The sequence below is a fragment of the Lissotriton vulgaris genome, chromosome 2_1, assembly GCF_964263255.1.
Source record: "Lissotriton vulgaris chromosome 2_1, aLisVul1.2, whole genome shotgun sequence".
In the NCBI taxonomy this organism is placed as follows: domain Eukaryota; kingdom Metazoa; phylum Chordata; class Amphibia; order Caudata; family Salamandridae; genus Lissotriton; species Lissotriton vulgaris.
Window position 1 is genome coordinate 1,726,847,868 of NC_141687.1, and position 22,592 is coordinate 1,726,870,459.

Below are 22,592 nucleotides of genomic sequence, written 5' to 3' on the forward strand. Positions count from 1 at the left end.
AATTTAAAGTTATATACACTCATTTAATAAAAAAATTAAAAAGTTTCCCTCGGTATTACTAATGGTGCGTGTCCATTTCCATTACTAAATTTTAGATATCCATCGTAAGCATTCGCGAATTTTGCGGATTTGCGGATTCGCAATCCGCAAAATCCGCGAATTCCCGCGAATTTGCGGATTTTTTTTTTTTTTGTGTTCGCCCGTGTTTCTGCCAGTTCGCGAGGGTTTTGTACACTTTCGCAAATTGCGAACTTACCTGTCGGGTCGCAAGTTTCGCGAACTTGTTGTTTCTACGTGTCCAGCCTGTTTGGGACACTCTTCTTCATCACTGCCACTCTCTGTCACCACTGCCACTCTCTGACTACTCATGCCACCCTCTGGCCCACCCATGCCACCCTCTGTTTCATCACCACACCCTCTGGTTGTCCAGTGTACATTATTTTCGGCAAAGCAAAGCACACCTTCCCTGCCTCAAGTGACCTGAATTAATTTGGGGCTGATTCATGTGTCACAGAATATTTTTTTAGCTGGCACCTGCTTCCTTAGTGCGCCCTGATTAGTGATCTTTTGCACTTGCTATGCTTTCATTGTTGCAAAATTAGTTACAACACCTGCCCTGCCCCAACTGACAATAATGAATTAGGGGCTGATTAATGGATTTTAACTTCCAGCCTGGCTCCTGCTTGTCTCCCTTAGCTGTAATTCAGGACCTTTGTGGCATATGTGTAACTATTCTGAGGTTCAGAGCAGGGTCACATACTAGTTTCAACTGGCAACTGAACTCTGGAGGGGCCCCTCAGGAAGCACTCCAGGAAATGGCTACTAATGATGAGCCTGAACTTTTGAACCTGGTAAGTAGTTACTTTCAGTTTTGCTAAGATCGTATTTCTGCAATTTTGCACTTATTCGCGGGGCGCGAACTCACGCGAACAGTGCGAGCAGTGCGAGCAAAATCCGCTGCTCGCGGATTTGCGGATTTTGCGGGAAATTCGCAAATCTCGCGGATTGCGGATTTCCCGAAAATCTGCAAAATCCGCGAGCGGAACGGATTTTCCGCCCACGCCTAATCCATCGCCATTACAAATGAAGGTTTAATGCCCACTATCTCTCCTGAATATTTCCTTTGCCTGCTCTTTTTATTCGGTTTCCGGTGTTCATCATTATTTCTAAATATCGAGTAACTATTGCTACATTCTAGGCGGCATAGACTATTAATAAAAGTAAGGCGCGTTTCACTATTATTATCTGTAAGGCGACCATTCCCACTCCATCGAGGTCCCCAGAGCCACCGTAGGTCTCACTGGCATTGATCAGTTTCTGACAGGGAAGGCGCATGGCACGCATCCGTCCTGGGCCTCCTCTCAGAGGCACCTGTGACTCCGAGCCCTGGGCCGGTCTGCCTGTCAGGAGACAAAAGCGACTCACTCAGTGGGGCATGTGCAGATTTCCCTTTTTTACGGAATTGAGTGTCCGGTTTTGGATACTCCTCTCTAAACATGGTGCAGATCTTTACCTCCATGCACGCGGATCCCCTATGGTGGGTGCAGACTCTTACCTGCGTAGCGGTCTCTGGGCTATGCCCGCACTGAGGGTGCAGCTCGTGGGATGTCGTGTCTACTCAGTGCCGATGGTGTGGGGGCTGTGGCATGGTCACCATGATTGCTATGCCTCAGCGTTTCCACGCGGCATGGAGGAGATCGGATCCTGTCAGAGCCTGTCCACGGCGCTGCGCGGCTTGGCACAGTCTCCGGCGCACGGCTGCTTTTCCGATGATCTAGTTTGTTTGTGCTGCCGAATCTTGCAGCCCGCCTCCTTCCAGAACGCTGTTTGAATGTGCGCACGTGGCCTAGCACCCCATTGGCTGGAAGGGTAAAACGCGAGGCGGTGGGTGTGCGTGAGCACGCTGGCACAAATACACCACACGAGCTACTGACAGGGAGGGAAGGAGGGCCTCGATGATCACTGACCTGACAGTGTCCTAGTCTGTTTCACTTTGGAGGGATTCTCTTTAGGCGTCCCTAGCAACAACATCACGTGACGTGACAAGCGCGTAATCTGGCATTCTGAGCCTGGTCTCTCCCGCCTTCACCCATTACTCAGCAATTTCTGGGGTCGCAGCTGATCGGGTCAGTGGTTATAGTGTGCCTCCTGGGCTGCCGCCTTTCCCTGGGCTACACGTCTTCAGCAATGTGCCCCAGTGTTATGTGATGCACCATCATGAGCAGAAATAGTTGAGTCACGATAAAGGAGGCACTTTCATTCATAGGAACTTCACACAGAAATCACTGTTTTCAGATATCTTGCGCATTCAACTACAGTAAAATAGGATAGCAAAACCGAAATTGCGTTAGGTCATTAAATGAAAACGCTGGACCAGGGCTCCCTGTCTGTGGTGATGTGGAGTCTTCTGGTGAGTTTTAGTGACACCGCATCAGTCAGCTCACTCCTAAACCATCACCGTTTATGTACAAGGAGCTCTCATTCAAAGGAATAGCTAAAACACTCCAGCTAACCACATCCCCAATACAATGATGCTTCTGTTCCCTGTGTCATGCCTAAAAAATTATTTTATTGTGCATGACTTGATATATTTTCATAAAAGAGATGTTAGCAGGGGAGTATTAGAAAAACAAAGCCACCTTGATGAATGCCGCAGACCGTTTTCAGCTATTAGTGTAGATGGAAACATGTTGGTACTAAAAGGGTTACAGGACCATCAAATCAAACCTGCCCCTTATATAGTTTATTTCAATCATCTCCCACCCACCTCGCGAAAAAAGGGATACCTTGGGAGTGGATGAGTAATTTTTTATTGTAGCTCCCCTGACTAGCAATTTACAAAAAGCTCCCTGGAATACGGTCAAGCCCACCCCGATCTTTAGGAGTCAGGGCAAACCTGATGATATAGCATTCCACTAATAGATTGGGAGAGGATAATAAATAAACAAGCATTGCCATAGCCAATAGGTCCCGCTTTTGGGATCTTATAAGTATTTAGTTATGCAGCACAATATCCTTGGTGAAACATCAACTGTTGCATGGCTAAACACTTAGGGGCAGATTTACCACCCCCTTGCGCCTCTTTTACGCCGCTGTTGCGTCACTTTTGTGAAGCAGCGGCGGCGCAAAAGATGCATCATGGTGCGGATATTTACAGCGTGATGCATCTGGGAGATGCGTCACGTTGTAAAGCCCTGCGCCATAAGGAGGCGTTCCAGCGCAGGGGGGGTCGTTCCTGCGCAGGAACACCTGCTAAAAGTGGCTGAGTGAAATCTACAAGATTTCATTCAGTCACTTTTAGGCCAATGCTGTGTCAAAACCCTGCACCTGCTTGAAGCAGGCGTAAGGCTTGACGCAGCATTGGACAGATAGGGCCCCCAAGAGAATTGCTGGAGCTGCGTCGTGCTTGCGATGCAACGCCAGAAATGCGCCGCCTTTACGGCACAGATGCGTCATGCATCTGTGCCGTTTTTGCCCCATGGTGCGACGCATTGTAAATGCGGCGCACAATAACTGGTGCATCCCTGGGGATGCGCCAGTTATTGTAAATCTGCCCCTATTATTGTCCCAATGGCGAGACCTATTGGCTATGCCAATGCTTGTTTGATATGTCACCCCCACTTTTTGCCTGGTATTTAATGCAATTTTGACTGACGTGTACTGAGTTCCTGCTTACCAGGTCCCCAGTGCCAGGGATCTTTCCCTAAAACAAGGTATCTGTTCAATTTTTCCCCAGTAGGTAAGATATTTAGTACATCTGTAAGTCCCTAGTAAATGGTACCCCTGATACCTAGGGCATGGACACTAAAGAAGGTCCCTATTCGCAGCAGTATGTATTATACCACTCTAAAAGACCCTCTACCAAACTCATGCAGACTGCCATTGCAGGCTGCGTGAAATGGTGCAAAGAAATGTGAAAACACAACATGGCACACATTCTTTGTGCCATGCCTACAGACACTGCATGCAATATATGTAAATCACCCCTATAGTAGGCATTACATTACATCCCTAAGGCAGGGTGCATTTATATACTTGTAAGGACTGATCTGCCTGAGCAGTTTTGCCCTTGTGCTGTCTAGTTCAATTGCTAGATATTTCAACTGGTCATCACAAGTTCACCAGCTATATGACGGCTTCGCTGAAACCTACAGTGTTTGTTATCAAACACCTGGTCCTAATAAATCCATACTGATGCCACAAGTGGATTTATTGAAACATGAGGATGCCTCAGAGTTGCCCCTGAAAAACTATCACCCTTCTAGTGTGCTGACTGGCTGGTATCTTCCAGCCTGTCATCACAGATCAGTTTCTGACCCTTTAGAGGAGAAAGCCCATGCTTCCAGAGGGTGGAAACAATACCTGCTCTGGCAGGAGGAGTTTACACTTCCCCCAGCAGGGTGGCTAATGAATCTTCATAACAAGGCCAGAGGATTCAAGGCATCTGCCACCATTGATATGAACTCTCAGGTCCCCTAAGAGTTGGGAGATGCTTCCCCCTGTCCTGAAGCCCATCTGGCACCACCCGGGTAGTCACACCCCTAAGGTGGGCTGCCTGATGTACTCCACGAAAAAAGGGTTCCACCATTTTTCTCGGGGACAGGGTTGTGCCCACTCTGCACAGGAAGTGGTCATAAGGGAGATATAATGATGGCATGGGTAAGTACCCCAATGTCTATTACTCTTCACCACCCTTAACTCCCCTAAATTCAGTATTTAGGTTGCCCCCGACACTAGAAAGAGAGATTCACCTGAAAAAGGACCAAGAAGAGCTGAAGGAGAGAGAACTCCGGGCTACTGGTGTACTTTGGTGTCAAATCCTGCCTGCCTACCTGCTCCTGTATCGACAATCGCAACAATCCAACTTGGCCTGTAGCTGTGCATCCTTAAAAAGCCTTGGAGGGTGACCAGCACTTCACCAAACTGTCAGCATCTCCCTTGAAGTGGAGGAGCCACTTCCCTGGAACCTACAAGCACCTATCACAACATCTGGTTTACCGTTCTGCTGACCACCAAGTCTGCCAGCGCAACAGCCACCCAGCAGGAGGTCATTGTGTTCCCAGAGGACAGATTCATCTCCCCACCATGGGTAAAGATGCTAGGACTCCCAGGAGCTGCCCTGCACTAATGCCCTGGGTGCTAGCCCTCTTGCAGCAACCAAAGCTTGTACAAAGTCCAATCCGGACTCCAGCACCACAAAGACTGAGCAGCCGAAGAAGGCCATCTGCATTGCAGAGTCCAACACAGAAAGTGGCCTAGCTGTCCTTTTTTTCCTCCTTTGCTGGTCTTACCGTGAACCATGAGTGCCTTTGACGCACGGGCCCAGCCCAACAAACACTTTAAACCAGAGCTTTCCGGCCCGGGTCAATGCCAATTGACTGTGCCCCCTTGTTTGAAGGACCCTCACAAACTGAGCACTCCCCATACAGAGCTCTCAGACTTATCCCCAAGTCTCCCTCTGTATCCTGTTACCGGGTACCCCCCACACCGCCATCTTGGTCCCTTGGCTGCTCTCCAGCAACTGTCAAAGTCCCTAGAACTCAGAGGCTTCACACAGGCATTTGTCACTGTGGCAAACATAAAATATTGGATAAATCCCCCTGGGGAACAGAAGTGAGAGACTGATGCCATGCATTCATAATAAGAATAGACTTCAATCCACCCTGACTATTCATCCAATTTCTCACAGAGTATGAAAACGTAAGTGTAAGTGAGCATGAGTATGTGGCGTTATACTTGCAGGCCTGCCATTGGCCCTGGCATACCCAAGGTCATTCTTGTTTTAAATGAGGCACACTTGGCAAAATACTGGTGCTGACCTACTGTAGGCAATTCCTATCCCATCAGATGCTGTGACAAAATACTGGCACTGATATACTGAATATATGACTTATCATGTGGGGAATTCATGGAATAATTCTGGCATACTTAAGGAAACTATCCATTGGAACTAATTCTTGTCTTGAAAGAGAATATCCATGGCATAAGGGAGGCAAAATGATAGCTCTAGCATGCTGAGGTAATGTTTGATTTAAGGGCTATCTTGGCATATGAGGGGCACTGGTGTCAAACATCTGGCACCTGCATATTGTATGTAATATATGGTATACGGTGGCACCCATGATGAAATGCTGGCCCAGGCACAATGTTGGTATTTTTGACATATCTGGTCACCCATAATGCATTTGGGAAACAAAGGGGGAGGGTCAACTCTTGGGGAGCATGAGATTTCATTGGCTTGACACACTATGAAAAGACTTGAATAGCAATTGTATGTGAAAATTGTGCTTTAAAATTCACAATTAGAACATATTTTTATAAAAAATGTTCTCAGTAGAGTATCCACTTCCCAAATTTCCCTAGAAGAGGTCTGACTTACTTTATTCCATTAAATTAATTCAAGGCACAAATTAAGTCCTACCACTTTCAAAGATTGTGTCAAGACCCTAATATTGGGCTATCTAAAATAACCATTTCTCTGTGTTGTGCTGTTACATTATTTATGCAGGTATTGCGGAACTTTGGTGATGTCAGTTATTATGATGTCATCGTGGTTAAGGCCTTGTGCCATCATTTCCTGGAAAGATTCAGGATCAATTGACACATAGTGTCACTTCCTTTGCTCTCATGAAGGTCAAAGGATCACTTCTGCTACCCTTAGTATTTTGGTGAATCGAAATCGATGGTAGCCAAATTCCTTAATAAATTTCCATGATGACTTGTTAGTTAGTGTGCTCATTGTGATGGGGTGCATCCTCAGAGGGAAACTGTTTTATGTGTATGTTTAATATGAAGTGCAGCTCAGCTGATTACAGTATGAGCCTGTAATGTTTACTTGACCTGAGGTTCAATGGATGCGCCTCTAAATACAACTGAACTTGCAAAACCCAGTCACTTTTTCATGGTATTCACATTGAATATATAGTCACATATTTACTTGTAATAGACTTCAAATTGCAATGTTTTACCTATTTTATGATAATTCTGAAAACCTAACTGTCTTTAGTATTAAGTCACCGACGAGCACAGCCCTATCTAAAAAATCTAGTTATGCCTAGGCATGTATATGTTTTCTGAGAATGCAATATCTCATCAATCTGAGGGGTAGAGGTTTGACAGTGTAAAAGTGACATAACCCACAAAACAGCTTCGGTGCTACAACCACGCACCCAACCACCGAACCAACGCCACCCACCACTACCCTCTGCGCATGGACCCCGATCAACACCGAAGACACCAGCCGCACAATGAACACCATCCACTCCGGATCTCCAACAGACCCTTGCCCCCACCACGTCTTCAACAAGGCCGACTCCATCATCGCCCCCCAACTCCGGGACATCATCAACGCCTCCTTCAACACCGCCACCTTCTCGGAATGCTGGAAGCATGCCGAGCTCAGTGCCCTCCTGAAGAAACCAACAGCGGACCCCACCGACCTCAAGAACTTCCGCCCCATCTCGCTCCTCCCTTTTCCGGCCAAAGTCATCGAGAAGAACGTCAACAGACAGCTTGCCACCTTCCTCGAGACGAACGGATCCCTCGACCACTCGTAATCCGGCTTCCGAGCCAACCACAGCACAGAGACAGCCCTCATCGCAGCAACTGACGACATCAGATCCCTCCTCAACAACGGGGAACAGCGGCCCTCATCCTACTGGACCTCTCCGCTGCGTTTGACACCGTCTACCACCGCACCCTAGTGCAACACCTCATGAACATCGGAATCCGAGAAAAGGCACTGGAAGGGATCATCTCGTTCCTCGCTGGAAAAACCCAGAGAGTCTGCCTCCCCCCATTCAGATCCGAGGCCACCAAAGTCATCTGCGGCGTCCCACAGGGATCATCGCTCAGCCCTACCCTCTTCAACGTCTACATGAGCCCCCTCGCCACCATCGCACGCCAACACAACCTCAACATTATCTCCTACGCCGACGACACCCAGCTGATCCTCTCCCTCGCCAATGACCCAGCCACCGCCAGAACCAGCCTACACGAAGGGATGAAAGACGTCGCCGAATGGATGAAGAACAGCCGACTGAAACTGAATTCAGACAAGACGGAAGTCCTCAACCTGGGATCATCGCCCTCCGCCTGGGACGACTCCTGGTGGCCGCCTGCCCCGTGCACCACTCCCAAGCCAACGGACCACACACGTAACCTGGGCTTCATCCTGGACTCCTCCCTCTCGATGACCAGACAAGTCAATGCCGTCTCATCATCGTGCTTCAACACCCTGCGCATGCTCCGCAAGATCTTCCGATGGATCCCCACCGAAACAAGGAAGACGGTCACCCAGGCACTCGTCACCAGCCGACTGGACTACAGAAACACCCTCTACGCCGGAACCACAATCAAACTTCAGAAGAGACTCCAACGCATCCAGAACACCTCTGCACGCCTCGTCCTGGACATCCCCCGCCACAGCCATATCTCCAGCCACCTGAAAAACCTGCATTGGCTCCCCGTCAGCAAGAGGATCACGTTCAGACTCCTCACCCACGCACACAAGGCTCTCCACGACCTGGGCCCCAAGTACCTCAACAACCGCCTGACCTTCTACACGCCCACCCGCCAGCTACGGTCGACCAGCCTTGCCCTCGCCGCCGTTCCACGCATCCGTAGAGCCACCGCCGGTGGAAGATCCTTTTTCTACCTGGCAGCCAAGACATGGAACTCTCTCCCCATCCACCTTAGGCTAACCCAGGACCACCTCTCCTTCAGGAAGCAACTGAAGACCTGGCTGTTCGAGCAGTAGAGGACCCCTCCCCTCCAGCGCCTTGAGACCCTTCCGGATGAGTAGTGCGCTATACAAGTGTCTTGATTGATTGATTGATTGGGTAGCACTGCCGTTCAACTATAATTCTACTGATTTTGAAATACCTACCCGTATTGTCCGGCGCATAAGACGACTGGGCGAATAAGACAACCCTCTACTTTTCCTGTTAAAATGTAGGGTTTGGGCTATATGCGCCGCCCTCTTCCAACGCACACCAAATAAAAATTAAAAAACATCAGATTTGATTTTAATATGGTCATTTTAATTCTAATGCTTATGACATGCAGGTACTTAGTAGGAAAACTGTCACTTATAAACATAAGGCTGTTTGTCATCAAACATGTAACATAAAAAAGTGCAAGTAGATTAAACTTTTCCTAATTCACTCTAAAGCTGAAAGGAAGGATAAGACAATAAACCCATGAGAGCTGCCATTCTGTTTGCTTTCTAAGCTGTCAACCAAACTGGAACTGATTATGATAGGAGGAAGATAACAAACAATAGATAGAAAGCAAGTGCCCGGCAAGTCCCTGGCGCCCATCATAACTCCAAGCTATTGTTACAGGATTTGCTGGCGTGACAGTTTCCCTTTAAAAGCCTTCAAAATACTCCTGTTTGTCATCTGATATCATAAGTAAATCAATCACATCTTGTAATACATTTGTAAGGCAGTCATCGTATGGATCTAATTCCGTATCAGATGGTGTGGTCTCGGCTTCGACTTCCTCTTCATCTTGCCACAAGTAGTTGTCCTCCATACCATCTAATGAATTTGATATGCCACACTTCTTGAAAGACTTGATAACTGTTTCAGCATCAATATCATCCCAGGCTTTCATGACAAACTTACACAGAACATCCAACTGTGGAGCACGCATGTTTCCTCCTTTTGTGAATGACTTTTCGCCTCTAACCATCCACTCATTCCACTGTTCTCTAATGAAATCTTTAAATTGCTTGTTTAGGCACACATCCAGTGGCTGTACCAATGATGTAAATCCTGCAGGAATAACTGCTGCATCTATGTTTATTCTTGCCAGCCTTTGCTTGGTGCTGGGAGTTAAATGAGCCCTGAACATATCCCACAACAGTAGACTAAGTTTTTGAATAGGTCCACCTGGTCGCCTGCGCCATACATCATCAAGTTATAGCTTTACCCCTTCTTCATCCATCCAGCCTTTTTCATTCACATGTACAAAACAACCAAAAGGAAATCTGAGTTTCGGCATTGTTTTTCTTTTTAAAATAATCATTGGTCTCAGCTTGGTGCCATCAGCTGTGCATGCTAGTACCACTGTAAAACTGGACTTCTCATGTCCTGTTGTTTTGATTAAAATAGTTTTTTCACCTTTTGGATTGACAGTTTTATTTCCAACCATATCAAAATTCATTGGAGTTTCATCCATATTTCCGATACTACTTAACGCATAGCCATGTTTATTACGCTGTTGTATTACGTATCGATGGAAACTATGGGCCCGATGTAGGAGCCCTAATGCTGGTCGGAAACGGCCGAATTCGGCCGTTTTTTGACGGGTATTACGGTTTTCTTATGTAGGGGGCAACACAAGTACAGAATCGGTAATTTTACCGATTCTGTACATTTACCGATTCGGTAAAATGCCGAATCGGTAAATGTACAGAATCGGTAAATAGAGATGTAGGTGGCCTCTGAAGAGTGCCACAGGCCTTCAGGAGTCGGTATTTTACCACCCAATCCAATTGGGTGGTAAAATACCGAATCCAGGTGTGCATGCACATCTGTGCATGCACACCTGTGCCATGTGACCCACAGACATGCCCTTAGGGCATGTATGTGTGCCACACGGCACACAAGCCTGTAATTGGGGTGCTAGAGGGTGTCAAAGTGACACCCCCTGCACCCTTGCAAGAATAGGTCATTCCCGAATCTGTAAATACCGAATCAGTATTCCACATTGATTCCTATGGGCTTCAAGGCCCATTGGAATCAATGGGGGATACCGATTCGGTATTTACAGAATCGGTAAATACCGAATCTTACAGATTCGGTATTTACCGAATCAGAATTACCTACATTTCCCCCCTCTAATTTACCACTTCTTAAATACTGAATCGGTATGATTCGGTATTTTAGAAGTGGTAAATTAGATTTACCTACATCGGGCCCTATGTACTTTAGCATCAAGGTCTGCTTGGATTGGGTGAGTCAGCTCTCCCTCCTTGTCTGCTTTGCCCTCCCTGTCTCCAAGACGATCCGAGTGGTAGTGCGCAATGTGAGTACGCATGAGAGCAGGGAGAGGGGACGGCTGGCCGGGATGCAACGCACGGTGGCTCAGCTAGAGGGCGCCTGTCCCTGAAGTTTCAGCACGCCGTATACCAGCTTATAAGACGACCCCTGGCGTATAAAATGACCCCCGACTTTTGAGAAGATTTTCATGGGTTAAAAAGTCGTCTTATACGCCAAAAAATACGGTATGTTTCCATGATTACATTTTCAACAGTACAAATTAATTACTCCTGTCAGGATAAACACAATGAGGCCCAGTACCAGACTAACTGATGTAGCAATGTTGGGCTGAAACATATAAGTTTCAAAAAGAGGACGATTATTTGTACAAGATCATGATATGCTAACAAATGGCATCAAATTGTAATTATATGTGCAATTAAAATATGTAAAAAGTTCTGCACAGTGTTCCAACCAGAACTGTCTCAAGTGTTTGCGACAACTGTTTTATCCCTCGCATCCTGAGTTTTGTAGTCTGGTCTTAACCAGACTCCACATGCATTACTGTTTACCTCCAGCACCTTTTGTTTAAAATGTTCTCTGTACAGCACTTTGGATATAGTAAAACATCTAAAACAAATGGCCACATGTTGTGCCCATCATGCTTTAACTTTCTGAAACAAATCTTACAGAAAATCAATTTCTTTGTCCACAGCCAATTTCCATATATTCAGACCTTGCTCCTTCTTCCTTATTGTAAACCTAAACATTGGCATACAACTTGAGATTCAGCTTGTACCAATCATGCAACTCTATATCCAGATCGACCCTTCCTTCCAGAGGAAACTCTGCGGTAAGAAATTGTCTCTCTTCCTTATCTTCATTGTGAGATTCCCTTCCCAGTGTCTGTTAAAATTTACTATCTTCACAACTCTTTCTGCTTCTCCACCCAGGTCTCTGTGGGAACTTCAACAACATCCAGGGAGATGAGTTCACAGGCAGCAGTGGAATGGTGGAGGGAACAGCGGCAGCGTTTGGCAATTCTTGGAAGGTCTACCCCCAATGCCCTGATGTCAAAAACATATTTGATGATCCCTGCCTAATTAACTCAGAGAAAGGTAAGTTTCCCATTTTTTGAGAGCTCACCATGGTATAGGAAAGGCAATGCAAGGTGTTGTGACAAGAATACGTATTATGATACCGCTCAGTATCTTAGTGACTAGAGGCACGTAATAAAATAACCAGTATTTCTTCTGAGGAGCCCAAAAATAGGACCAGTGGTGATGGTAACGGGTGTCAAGAAATGCCCATAGATGGAATTCTTTACCCCTACTGTATGTTATAAGGATACTGTAAGTCACAGAGGTGTTACATCACCATATACACGGTCACCATATCCCTTTCCACAAACCACTTAAGACCTTGGTGTGTTGCTCCTTCATATTGAAGAAGTTAGTATGATTGCAGACATGAAGAATAAAAGTTACATTGCTTTTGCAAAATTAACCTCCGAAAAACCAGTTCATAATTAGTTGCAAAAGATATTGGAATCAGTTTAATTTAAAACATACAAAGATGCTAAAGCTCAGCATATGTAGAAAGGTGCAGAGATTCCATCTTTCTAATAGTTGCTACAAAGATCTCCTTTCTACAAATCATTGTTCATTTTAATTAAAAGCTGATCAGCAGAAGGAGAGGCCAAGCCCGATTATAGTGGGCCCATGACATCATATCGCCGTGTTTTTCCAGTCTTGAATTGCCATGCATGGGAATGCCCCCTCTCCCTAGGAGAAATCTCCCTTTACATCAGGGACATGTTTTTGTTTTACATTTTTCATTATAAGCCCCATAATAAGGCCTGTTTTTGGCAAAATGTAAACAACACCACCCAGTCCAATATGATGCCATGGCATGGTGGACTAGTCAGCATCGACTTGTTTTTTTTAAAATTTATTTTTTATTGATTCAGTTCAAAGCCGCATAAGACAGACAAATTTATAGAGCAATTACACAATCAGAAATAATCAAATATTAAAAAAACAATATCAAAACATGATATATAAGCAGCGATATCATCATATTTAACCAAAAATTGAGAGAACAGTCATTTTTTCATGGCTCCAAATGATCAATCATTGCCTGCCAAATTTTATACCCTTTTTGCATTTTCCTAACAGATTTAATCCGGTAAAGGTTAAATTCTAAATAAAAAACATTGTAAAACTTTGCTCGCCACATTTCATATATTGGAGCTTCTGGCTTCAACCACATTGAAGATATACATAGGCGAGCTACCGCCATAGCCATACATTTTTTTTTTTTGTCAGCATCGACTTGTTGTGCTAGTAATGATCCTGAGTTGTCTGCAGAAGGAGTTTCATAACAAATATCCCTCGAGCCCTTACTTCGGATCTTGAGCTCCCAACCTTCACTTCTATCGCCCACTGAATCACTGAGAGTTCCAAGACTGTTCATTCGGGTATTGTGGATGTATTAGCATTACCCAGTTTCCCATCCACCAGCTAGCCTCCACCTCCAAAGGGGCTATCCATGAGTCTATCCACGAACTGCTATGTTCTTTTCTCTACTCAATCCCACTGCTATCCATCATATTAACCCCTTGCCTGCTTATGACGGAACCACGCCGTCATGAGCCACGGGCAGTGTGTGCTAATGACGGCGTGGGTCCGTTATGCTGCCGACGCTCCACCCACGCGGCATTAATTCGCCGCCTTTGCGGGTGTATTAATGAGCGGGCGGGGCTGTGACTGAACCACACCGTCATGAGCAAACGACGGCGTGGTTCCCTCACGAACATAGCAGCGCCACGCTCACTCCCCAGCGCCTTGTTGGAATTAGCGCTGTGGCCAAGGGGTTAACATCAGGGGATTATGACTTGGAAATAAACATGTTTAAAGATTGCAGGTTTCTGCAATTACTGTTCCTGACTGATATTTCGGCACATGTTTACTACTATCACAAGTTTTGGAACTGCACACGCACACAGAATTACAAAACGTTATTCCTCATGGTATTCCCTTTTCGAGGGATTTAGGATCACATGCACCACCTGCTCTAAGGTGGTGATATGTGTGCGCTGGGGCCTCTGTCTGCCACATCGTGGAGAGAGGTCGGTATGGAGAGCAGGGGAGGGAGAGACGCAGCCAAAGCTTCATGCACATTTAGTGGCTGGAATTACAGGTAAAATTGAACCCGATATTTTCGCGCTGGGAAAACCTGGTGCCAGAACAGCAGGCCAGTCATGATCAGGTGGAGAGAAAAAACAAACGGAAATTCCACTTCACCTCACTCATAATCAGTGTCTTGGCTCTCCTGATATCCCTTTACTGTTGAATATTGATCCTAGATTTCATTTAGCTCTAGGTCAATTGATCTTCAGCTGTCTGAGGCTCTTCTTATTCCCAAGCATTGGAAGATTATACCTGGCTTGTTTTAGCTAACATTCAGGAAGGCCTGACTCCTTAGACAAGATATTTTCATCCCATTCTCTCTCCCTTCTATAGCACCCACTTATCTATGCATGCTTCTTTGCCACATAAGTTATTTTCCTCATTCACTGTTACAGAGGCAAACTAAGATGTATATCAAGCAATTTCCTGCATAGTTAGCAAACTGTCGTAAATGGGTGTCTAAAAACTTAGATGATAACAAGAAAATAACTTGAATAGTATGCTCTCTCATATATCTTCCAGACAACTACGCTCATGACACGTGTGATTTGCTCAACAAGTCCAATGGACCATTTGCTCCTTGTCATCACTTGGTGAATCCACAGTCCTACTACAAGGTACGTATGTGGTGGGCTTGTCTTGTCTTGTCTTCTCTTATCTTTTTTCTAAATGAAGCCGTCATTTGGAGGACATTTTTTTTAACTCAGACTTCTTAACTGATGTCAGATGGCTTACTCCCAGAGGTCAGTGGAGGCTCTGTCCTGCAAGAATAGCAAATGTCATGTTAGTGTGTGGTTAGTGTAGAGGACAAAGAGTGGGTGCCAACCCACTAGCTTAGCGTAGCCTCAGGCTTGAGTGCCCACTCAAAGTAGTGACAGAGTGGCAGAAGAAACCGTGAGGTGTCTGGTGAATGCTCACATACTGTATGCATCGTTGGAAATACTGTAATTGTAAATTGTTGTGTCTTGTAAAGCGCACTGCTACCCGGAGGCCTCGTAGCGCTATAGACCGCTGGGGAACCCGTCCTGGCTTTCCCTGTGAGATAGTCCCTCCTGGGGGTCTCCAAGGTGAAACCAGGCATCCCCGGCGTTTGTGTGGGGCCGTTGTGGAGATGAGGCAAGCTAATGCCCAGAGTTGCCGAGTGTGCTCCCTGGTCGGAGTAGGCACCGATGCGAGAATTATCAGTCCGCTGATCCTGGTCCAAGACCCTGCCGCGTCGGGAATCGAACCCTGGTCCCGGGCCGTTCTCTGCACTCGGGTCTGCCGCCTCTAACCAGTGAGCCACACCTCTCCACTAAGGTATGTAGGTATGGTATTACGTTGTTTGCCATGGTGAAGTGATAGCTGCAGAGCTCTGTTTTGAAATGGGAGTACTTATTCAAGCAGGATAGCTTTGCTGGCAATTGGGGAGGGCCATCCTTTCTTTGTTACACTAAGCAGTTACTGGACTGTGAAACTAATATGGCCCTGAAGAACCAAGAGCCATTAAAATGCAGAAGAGGTCAACAAATCTCCATGATGTTAGAAAAGCCATGGTGCACATACTTACTGTTTGAACAATTATTGCCAGAAATGTATTCATGTCCCCACTTGGCAAGTCTGTTTCCTGGATCTGTGTACCTACAGATAGGAGTGCAATAAATGGTTTAGAGCTTGCAGTGTGTGAGAGTATAAGCGTGCATGTGCTAGAATTTTCAGTTGCTGGAAGTCCCTAGTTGAATATACGGCTGTCGATTCACATGGTAGGTGTAGGAGGTATCAAAAACCATACCCTTTGAACTTAATGACATTACACTAAGTGGCATTATATGACCATTGATCCTGATTTTTGTCACATGACCCTAGCATCACACTTACACTCCCTTTCACTCAATACCATTCATTCTTACTCACTGACTCATACACTTGCATTCACTCTTAATCTCACTCATACTCAATGACACTTCCAGGCTTACTAATGGTTTGGACTGTGTTTGTGTCCAGTGGCGTCTGGCATGGAATGAGGGTGACAGAGCGGACAGGGCGAGTGGGGAACAAAATATTTAAAAAAAGAACACTTATTTCCTCACGGCTGCCTCTGTCTTTCCTCCATCATTGTTTCCTGACAAGTCCCAGAAGCACACAGTCACCCCTAAGCCAATCAAAATGCTGCAATGCAGCGATGTGCTTGGTCTGAGTGCCATGATTCGGCACTCAGACCAGGACAGGGAGCCTGTACATGTTCCCCACCAGACTGTGCATTACAGCCTGGTGGGGACCATGCAAAGTGTGCATGACTGTTTGGCCAAGCTAAGACGGCCGGCCAAACTATCATGCGCACTTAGAGTGTGCATGATCACTCCTCCGAGGCTCTGACACCATCCCCACCCCCCCAACCAAGCCCCATAGCAAAGAGAAAGAAAATGATAATAACAAGGTTATTGCTATTTTATTTTTATTTTTTTTCATGCTTTGAGAGCAGTGGGGCGACGCTCCTCCGCCTTATCAGAGGAGCCGCCCCTGTTTGTGTCACTTATGTGTTAGGTTTGAATTTACTATCCAACGCAAGTCCTTATTTGTGTTGGACAGCATCCAAAAGTACCACAACATTGCTCTATATACTGCTTTGTATTTGTTGCATCAAGCGGGTGTTCCATGGGCACTGCATGGGCGTTCTCATGCAAACATCCATGAGTTTTGACAAAAATCTCTATCTACAAATATTGGTAGATGGGACTTTGTGGCAAAATCTTCCAACTTCCATCTCCTTGAAGGAGGTAAAATGAGGAGACATGTTTTAATTCCTCCTAATTTTCCAACTTTGCATGAGTGCTGCATTGTAAAACAGAGATGCATAGTAGCGGACCCCTCTCCCCCTCTCCCCCAGCGCCTTGAGACCCTTTCGGGTGAGTAGCACGCTATACAAATGTCATGATTGATTGAATGTGAGAAAAGTCTTGAAGTATAGTTTTTGTGGTGGAAGGGACTCCATCCTGTACAAAACCTATGCTTCAGAGAACGCACACAAACATGCACCATGACTATGGCGTAAGGGTGTGTGCATTGGTATGTGGCTTCCAGAAGTATATCATCGCACAGTGAGAGAAATAATCCACCATATCTTATTAGATATGGTGCGTGTTTTCTCCTTCACCTTGACACATACATATACACACATACAAATGTACACTGAAAAGAACAAAGGTTAAAGTGAAGTTATAGTTAAGTGTTGAAATAAGGTAAAAATGAATGTGCAAAAAGTTGAAAGCTTCGGAAATTCACCAGTTACAGTGTCCTGAGCTAAATATGTTATGTTATGTTAGTGATATTTGTAAAGCACTCGAATCACCTCCTAAGGGATCGCTCTTCGCTCTAACTTGCACTCCCGCCAGACACTGCTCTTGACCTCACGTAGTACATCACTCATGGCATATTAAATTACATCATTAATGACATCCTAAATTTCTAGGGCTTTAACACACCTAAATATAATGTCACTTTAGCCCAAAAGAATTGAGGGAAAAATGTATAGGGTGTGGGTGTGGGGGTGTGTGTATATGTGTGCGTGTGTGTGTGTGTGTAAAGCAATGCGGTCACAAGTTCACGATGCATACTCACTGCTGGTGCTGGCAGGAGAGGGAGAGTGGCCCTCTCAAAGTATTCCTACCACAGATAACACCGCACACCAGGAGATCCAGTTAGTTTAAATTATTCAAAATACTGCTTGACAACACCAACGCAGTTTGACTACAAAAGTCTTGTTCACAGTCGTTCAGTCCATTTTTGCTGTCAGTTATATACAAAGTGCCAGTCCCGCTTATTATGAAGCATTCTGGTTAATGTACACTACCTTTGTGGTCTCTTGTGTTGGCCCTACTGGGAGTGACATTTTGAGATTGATTCACATAGTGATTTTGAACAAAGATTCAAGCTTTTTGAGAAAGTGGTAAAAATATTTGTCTTCTATAAACCAGTTTTCCTATTTGGTCCGCAGTTGAACCTCACTGGAGGGAGTCTTGCTCTCAGGAAAGGCCAGAAAACCAGTCTTTTGCCATAAAGGCTCTGGAGTCTTTCAAATCTACGTGGGAGGAGCCTTTGAGAAGTTTTTGTAACATATTGGGGAATATTATCAAGGGCAGAATCGCCTCTTTAGCAACACTTTTTGCCATTAAAGCAGCAATATTCTTTTCACCCTATGAACAAGGCGGCGCTAACATGCATTAGCGCATGTTAGCAGCCGATTCCGTAACGCATCTCATGACAGCGATAGATATGAGATGCAAAGTAGGCATTCCGTCCCAAGAAAACATGTGAAATGCTGGCAAAACCAACATCACAGTATTACCAACGCTGCCCCTGAACAGCGAAGCTATGAGAAAAGGCACACTAGGCCCCCATTATTGCATGATTCCAACGCCTGATAAAAACCTGACTTACCAGTATTGCCTATGGGAGGTGGATTGTGTAGTTAGGTACACAGTCCCCTATTAACAAGCATTTCATTAGCGCTGTGAAATCATCGCTGGATTTCACACGCTAATGATGATTATCGCAGTCTATCGCTGGATTGCACTTTGACTATTAGTAAAGCGTTGCTAATACGCCGCTAACAGGGCGATGTAATTCAGCGAAAGAGGGAGATATTGAAAAAGCGCTAAGAGCGTTTTGCGATATTTATCGTAGTTTGTAGATAATATGCCCCATTAATGAGCCTGCCTTTTTAAAATCTCGCTGTGAAGATATCTAGGGTTGTGTGTGGCACATTTTAAACAACAACACAATAGTAATCACACTGTACAGTAGGGTTAAATTCATTAATATGAAACGATTTTATTGCTAATTGGCAAATTTAGATACAGATATTAGGAGCATGATTTCATACAGTTTACAATTTGCTATATTAAGTTAGATTAAGTAACCTTGTGTTTTGTTGTGATATGTTGTGATGCGTTTTGTTATGTTATGTTAGTGGAATTTTATGCATTATTCCAAATAGCGCTATAAACTGTCAGAGATTGTAGAGGCAGCTGCTGCCATACATGTGCCAATGACAATGTAGTCTTCCACTTCATCATTATTTTTGTATTTTCCTCTGATTTATGTCATATTTGTCTCAATATTTTGCAAGGTTCAGTTTTCTTTTGTTTTTTGGTCGATGGCTTCCCTCCTATGCCTTAGACCTCAAACTGAGGGGGCACCCTATGATAAATGCAATAAACTGTGAGCAGCTGGAAGGGGACATGATCTACTCGACATAGTCTACTGGCCACTCCTTTCTCCACTTCTCCATAGCACTCACTTGCAGAGACTCTCCTCGCTGGCTCCACCACTGCCCATGAGTTCATTGCACAATTTCACTTTAGGACCTGTGACTCTGCTGCACTTGTCCTTGGCTTGAGATATCTCAGTGACACGAGTCAGGTGGCACATCAGTAGGTTTAGTTGACCCAATATGCCTGTTGGCACCAGAAGATGGGATTGACTTCACCTAGTCAGCAGAGGCAGTGAACAGGAATGCAATGTAGGACCTAGTGCAGTTCATGTTGAAGCAACTATTCTTGCATGATAATGTGTTTCCTACTAAAACTTGCTGTTTGTTGCACTTATAGAATTGTCTCTTCGATACCTGCGCCTGCAAGAACACCGTTGACTGCTTCTGCGCTGCCCTATCATCCTATGTTCGAGCCTGTGCCATAAAAGGTCTTGTCCTGACTGAATGGCGATCCGATTTGTGCAGTAAGTAACAAAGATGCTCAATAGGCTTCATCCAGCATAGGCTTCCAGGTAGAGATTCTTCTTGATGTTCTGCTGACATCTATCTCCTTTAATAATTGACATTCCTAGTAGTGGTTTCTGTCCACCAGATGACTCCTGATGGCTATTTTAGTTTAGACCTCCCCTGCAGAGATTCACATAGACGTTTCCTTCTTTCAGCTCTTTATAACCCTACTGTAATGTTGTTAATGGGATTCCTTCAACATAGTTATGTAAACAGGGTCTTGTCTTTGAGCACTCAAACTGCCAGTATCTTTTTAGGTCTCACCTGCAGTCAACATTAGCTGTCCAGTGAAATGTAATGTCCTCACACGTCACACAGACAACACGCAATACACACCACACAATGCACATCATAGAGGTGCAGAAAGCTTTTTTATGGAGGTCCTCTTTTACTCATTGACTTCTGTGGGTCAGACATTGTCTTTAGACATTGGCCAACAGGATCCATCAGTGTTGGTTTTAGCTCTTGGGATTTGAACACCTTCAAAAATAGTTTGCACAAACGTTGACCCAATTGTTTTTTTTTATTGTATAATTTGAAAAAGAAGCGACCCCTGTCCTGCGTTTTCTCTATGTAATTATCACATGGAATTGTAAAGGGTCTATTTAGTTCATCCCGTTCTTTAAAGTATATTCCTCATGGGATCAAAGATTTGACAGATTACCACAGGCAGTTGCAGACCCGAGTTGATTTCTTGCAGGGACCCTGGAATGTGCAGTGTTAGCTGCTAGGACCAAACGATGCTTACATGACAGCACAAAAGCTTCATCTCCTCATGGTAAAGGGTTTCTAGCATGTCTTTTCTTAGCCAGCATGAATTGCTCAACCAGGGTTTCTCAGGAAATTGGTCCTTGCCAAGTGGAGTCCGAGACTCCAGTTCAAATGAAATGATTTAATTTCGGAGTAAGATATCCACTTGTCAGCTGCTGTTCACAGATTCTACTCAGTTTAATTCAGTGAGGCATCAGAGGAAGAAAGAATGGAGATGGAGACACCGTGCTTGTGCCAGTGTCGGAGAAGAGCTGAGGTTCTCAGTGTCTCTGCATGACCTGTCGGTGGGGTTATGCCTGTGCCCTTGAAAAACTCAGTTAACCTGCCTTGCCCCCCCCCCATCCTGTCCTACCCTGCCATTTTCTGTAGATTCCCCTGCCTCCAGCCAGATCCCAGTGCTATCTTTGGCTCGTGCTGCTTGCTTGTTCGCTTTCTCTCCTCATCACACTGGGTCGGCAGTCCCTATCACCCGGACATACAGAGTAGTTCTTGCTCGTGACATAGATTGGGACCTCATCCGTCTTACCTCACCAGGTTGTGTTGCTGTAGGCCATCCTTCTGGAACCTGCTGTCATGTGGGAGATACTGTCTGTCTTTGAGAGTCTTTGAGAGGCAGAAAGACATACAGCTATCTGTGAGTGGCAATATGGTGGGTGAACTATTTTGAGCTAACATCTTGCCGGTTGGAGGAGGTATGTGTGTAGATATGTGAGGAGAGGTGTTTAAGGGAGGCACTGTGTGAAGCATGGAGCGTGGGGGACTAGGATCCCCCCGTATGTGGGCACTATTGTTCTTTAATGCCTGATGTAAGGTAGTTAGAGGGTTACGCTGGTGATCAGACTGGCTTCTGTGTTCCCCAAATGTTGGCAGCTGCATTTTTACTTTCACCACCAGCGTTGTTATTGTCTCATTCTGTGGCACATATTTTCACACTACACCGGTGCTGGATGCTGGAACTCGCTCAAGCACGCTTAGCTTAAAATTCTTGCTCTACATTTCCCACCATTGATAACATGAAGAACAGATCTCAAAACAAGCATTTCAAATCAGAATATGATACAAGCCTGCAGATTCTAAAGGCACCTGGAATACAAGACGGACCAATAGTAATGATCCTACTCCTCCAGCTATCGCACTGGTGGCTCTAGAGTTGCCAACCTTCCAACTTTCAGAATCTCAAGACACAGAAAATCTATCTGCGGAAGCTGATCTTAACCCTCCAGCAATAACTAGAGTGAGAAAAAACTATCAGCTCCCGAAACAAAAAGCCTGCCTTTTAAACAAAATAGAGACAGTTTTCGACTCAAAATCAAACATCAAGATCTCTTCTTCTCAGGGACAAATTAGTTCATTTTTGGCCTCATGTCTTTCCAACTTGCACCAGTGGCGTAACATAGGCCCCCATGGTGTGGCTGGAGGGTGGGGGCAAGCTCCAGGGGCCTCCTCAGCACAGTACCCTGGCCGGAGAGCTCCTGATTGAGTCCAGAGGCGGCCCCTCCATGAATCCTTGCAGACGACCCCCTCAAATTTCATTACGCCACTGACTTGAACTCCAGTGTAGTACTAGAGAAACCATCCCTTCTAGAACAAGCACCACCTTTCCATACAATGCTCACAAGGAAGACAAAAATCATTACTATTCTCAAGCGTGCAAAATCTCCAGGTAATCTTGTGGAGTCTGACTCAGTTTTTCTGGTGGACCTTTCTTCATTCTCAGCATTGCTGGATTATGTCCAACAAACTATGACCATCCAACGGAAAAATAATTCCTTGGCAAACTCGTTAGATGATTACAAGTTGCTAGAGGACCTAAGCAGCCTTCATAATAGGGCAATGATTAACAGAAATTCAACTGCTCAGCTTCTATATTCATCACTTAACCCA

The 22,592-nt window shown here is 45.3% G+C and overlaps 1 protein-coding gene across 1 annotated transcript in view; it reads left to right on the forward strand.

Annotated features, from left to right (window-relative positions):
- Window positions 1-22,592, forward strand: part of LOC147733200 (mucin-5AC-like) — a 224,208-nt gene that overhangs the window by 36,069 nt on the left and 165,547 nt on the right. The window contains exons 9-12 of the mRNA XM_086956009.1: window positions 11,704-11,841; window positions 11,942-12,106; window positions 14,702-14,796; window positions 19,768-19,894. Coding sequence (XP_086812135.1) covers window positions 11,704-11,841; window positions 11,942-12,106; window positions 14,702-14,796; window positions 19,768-19,894 — 525 coding nt within the window. The remainder of the gene's footprint in view (window positions 1-11,703; window positions 11,842-11,941; window positions 12,107-14,701; window positions 14,797-19,767; window positions 19,895-22,592) is intronic.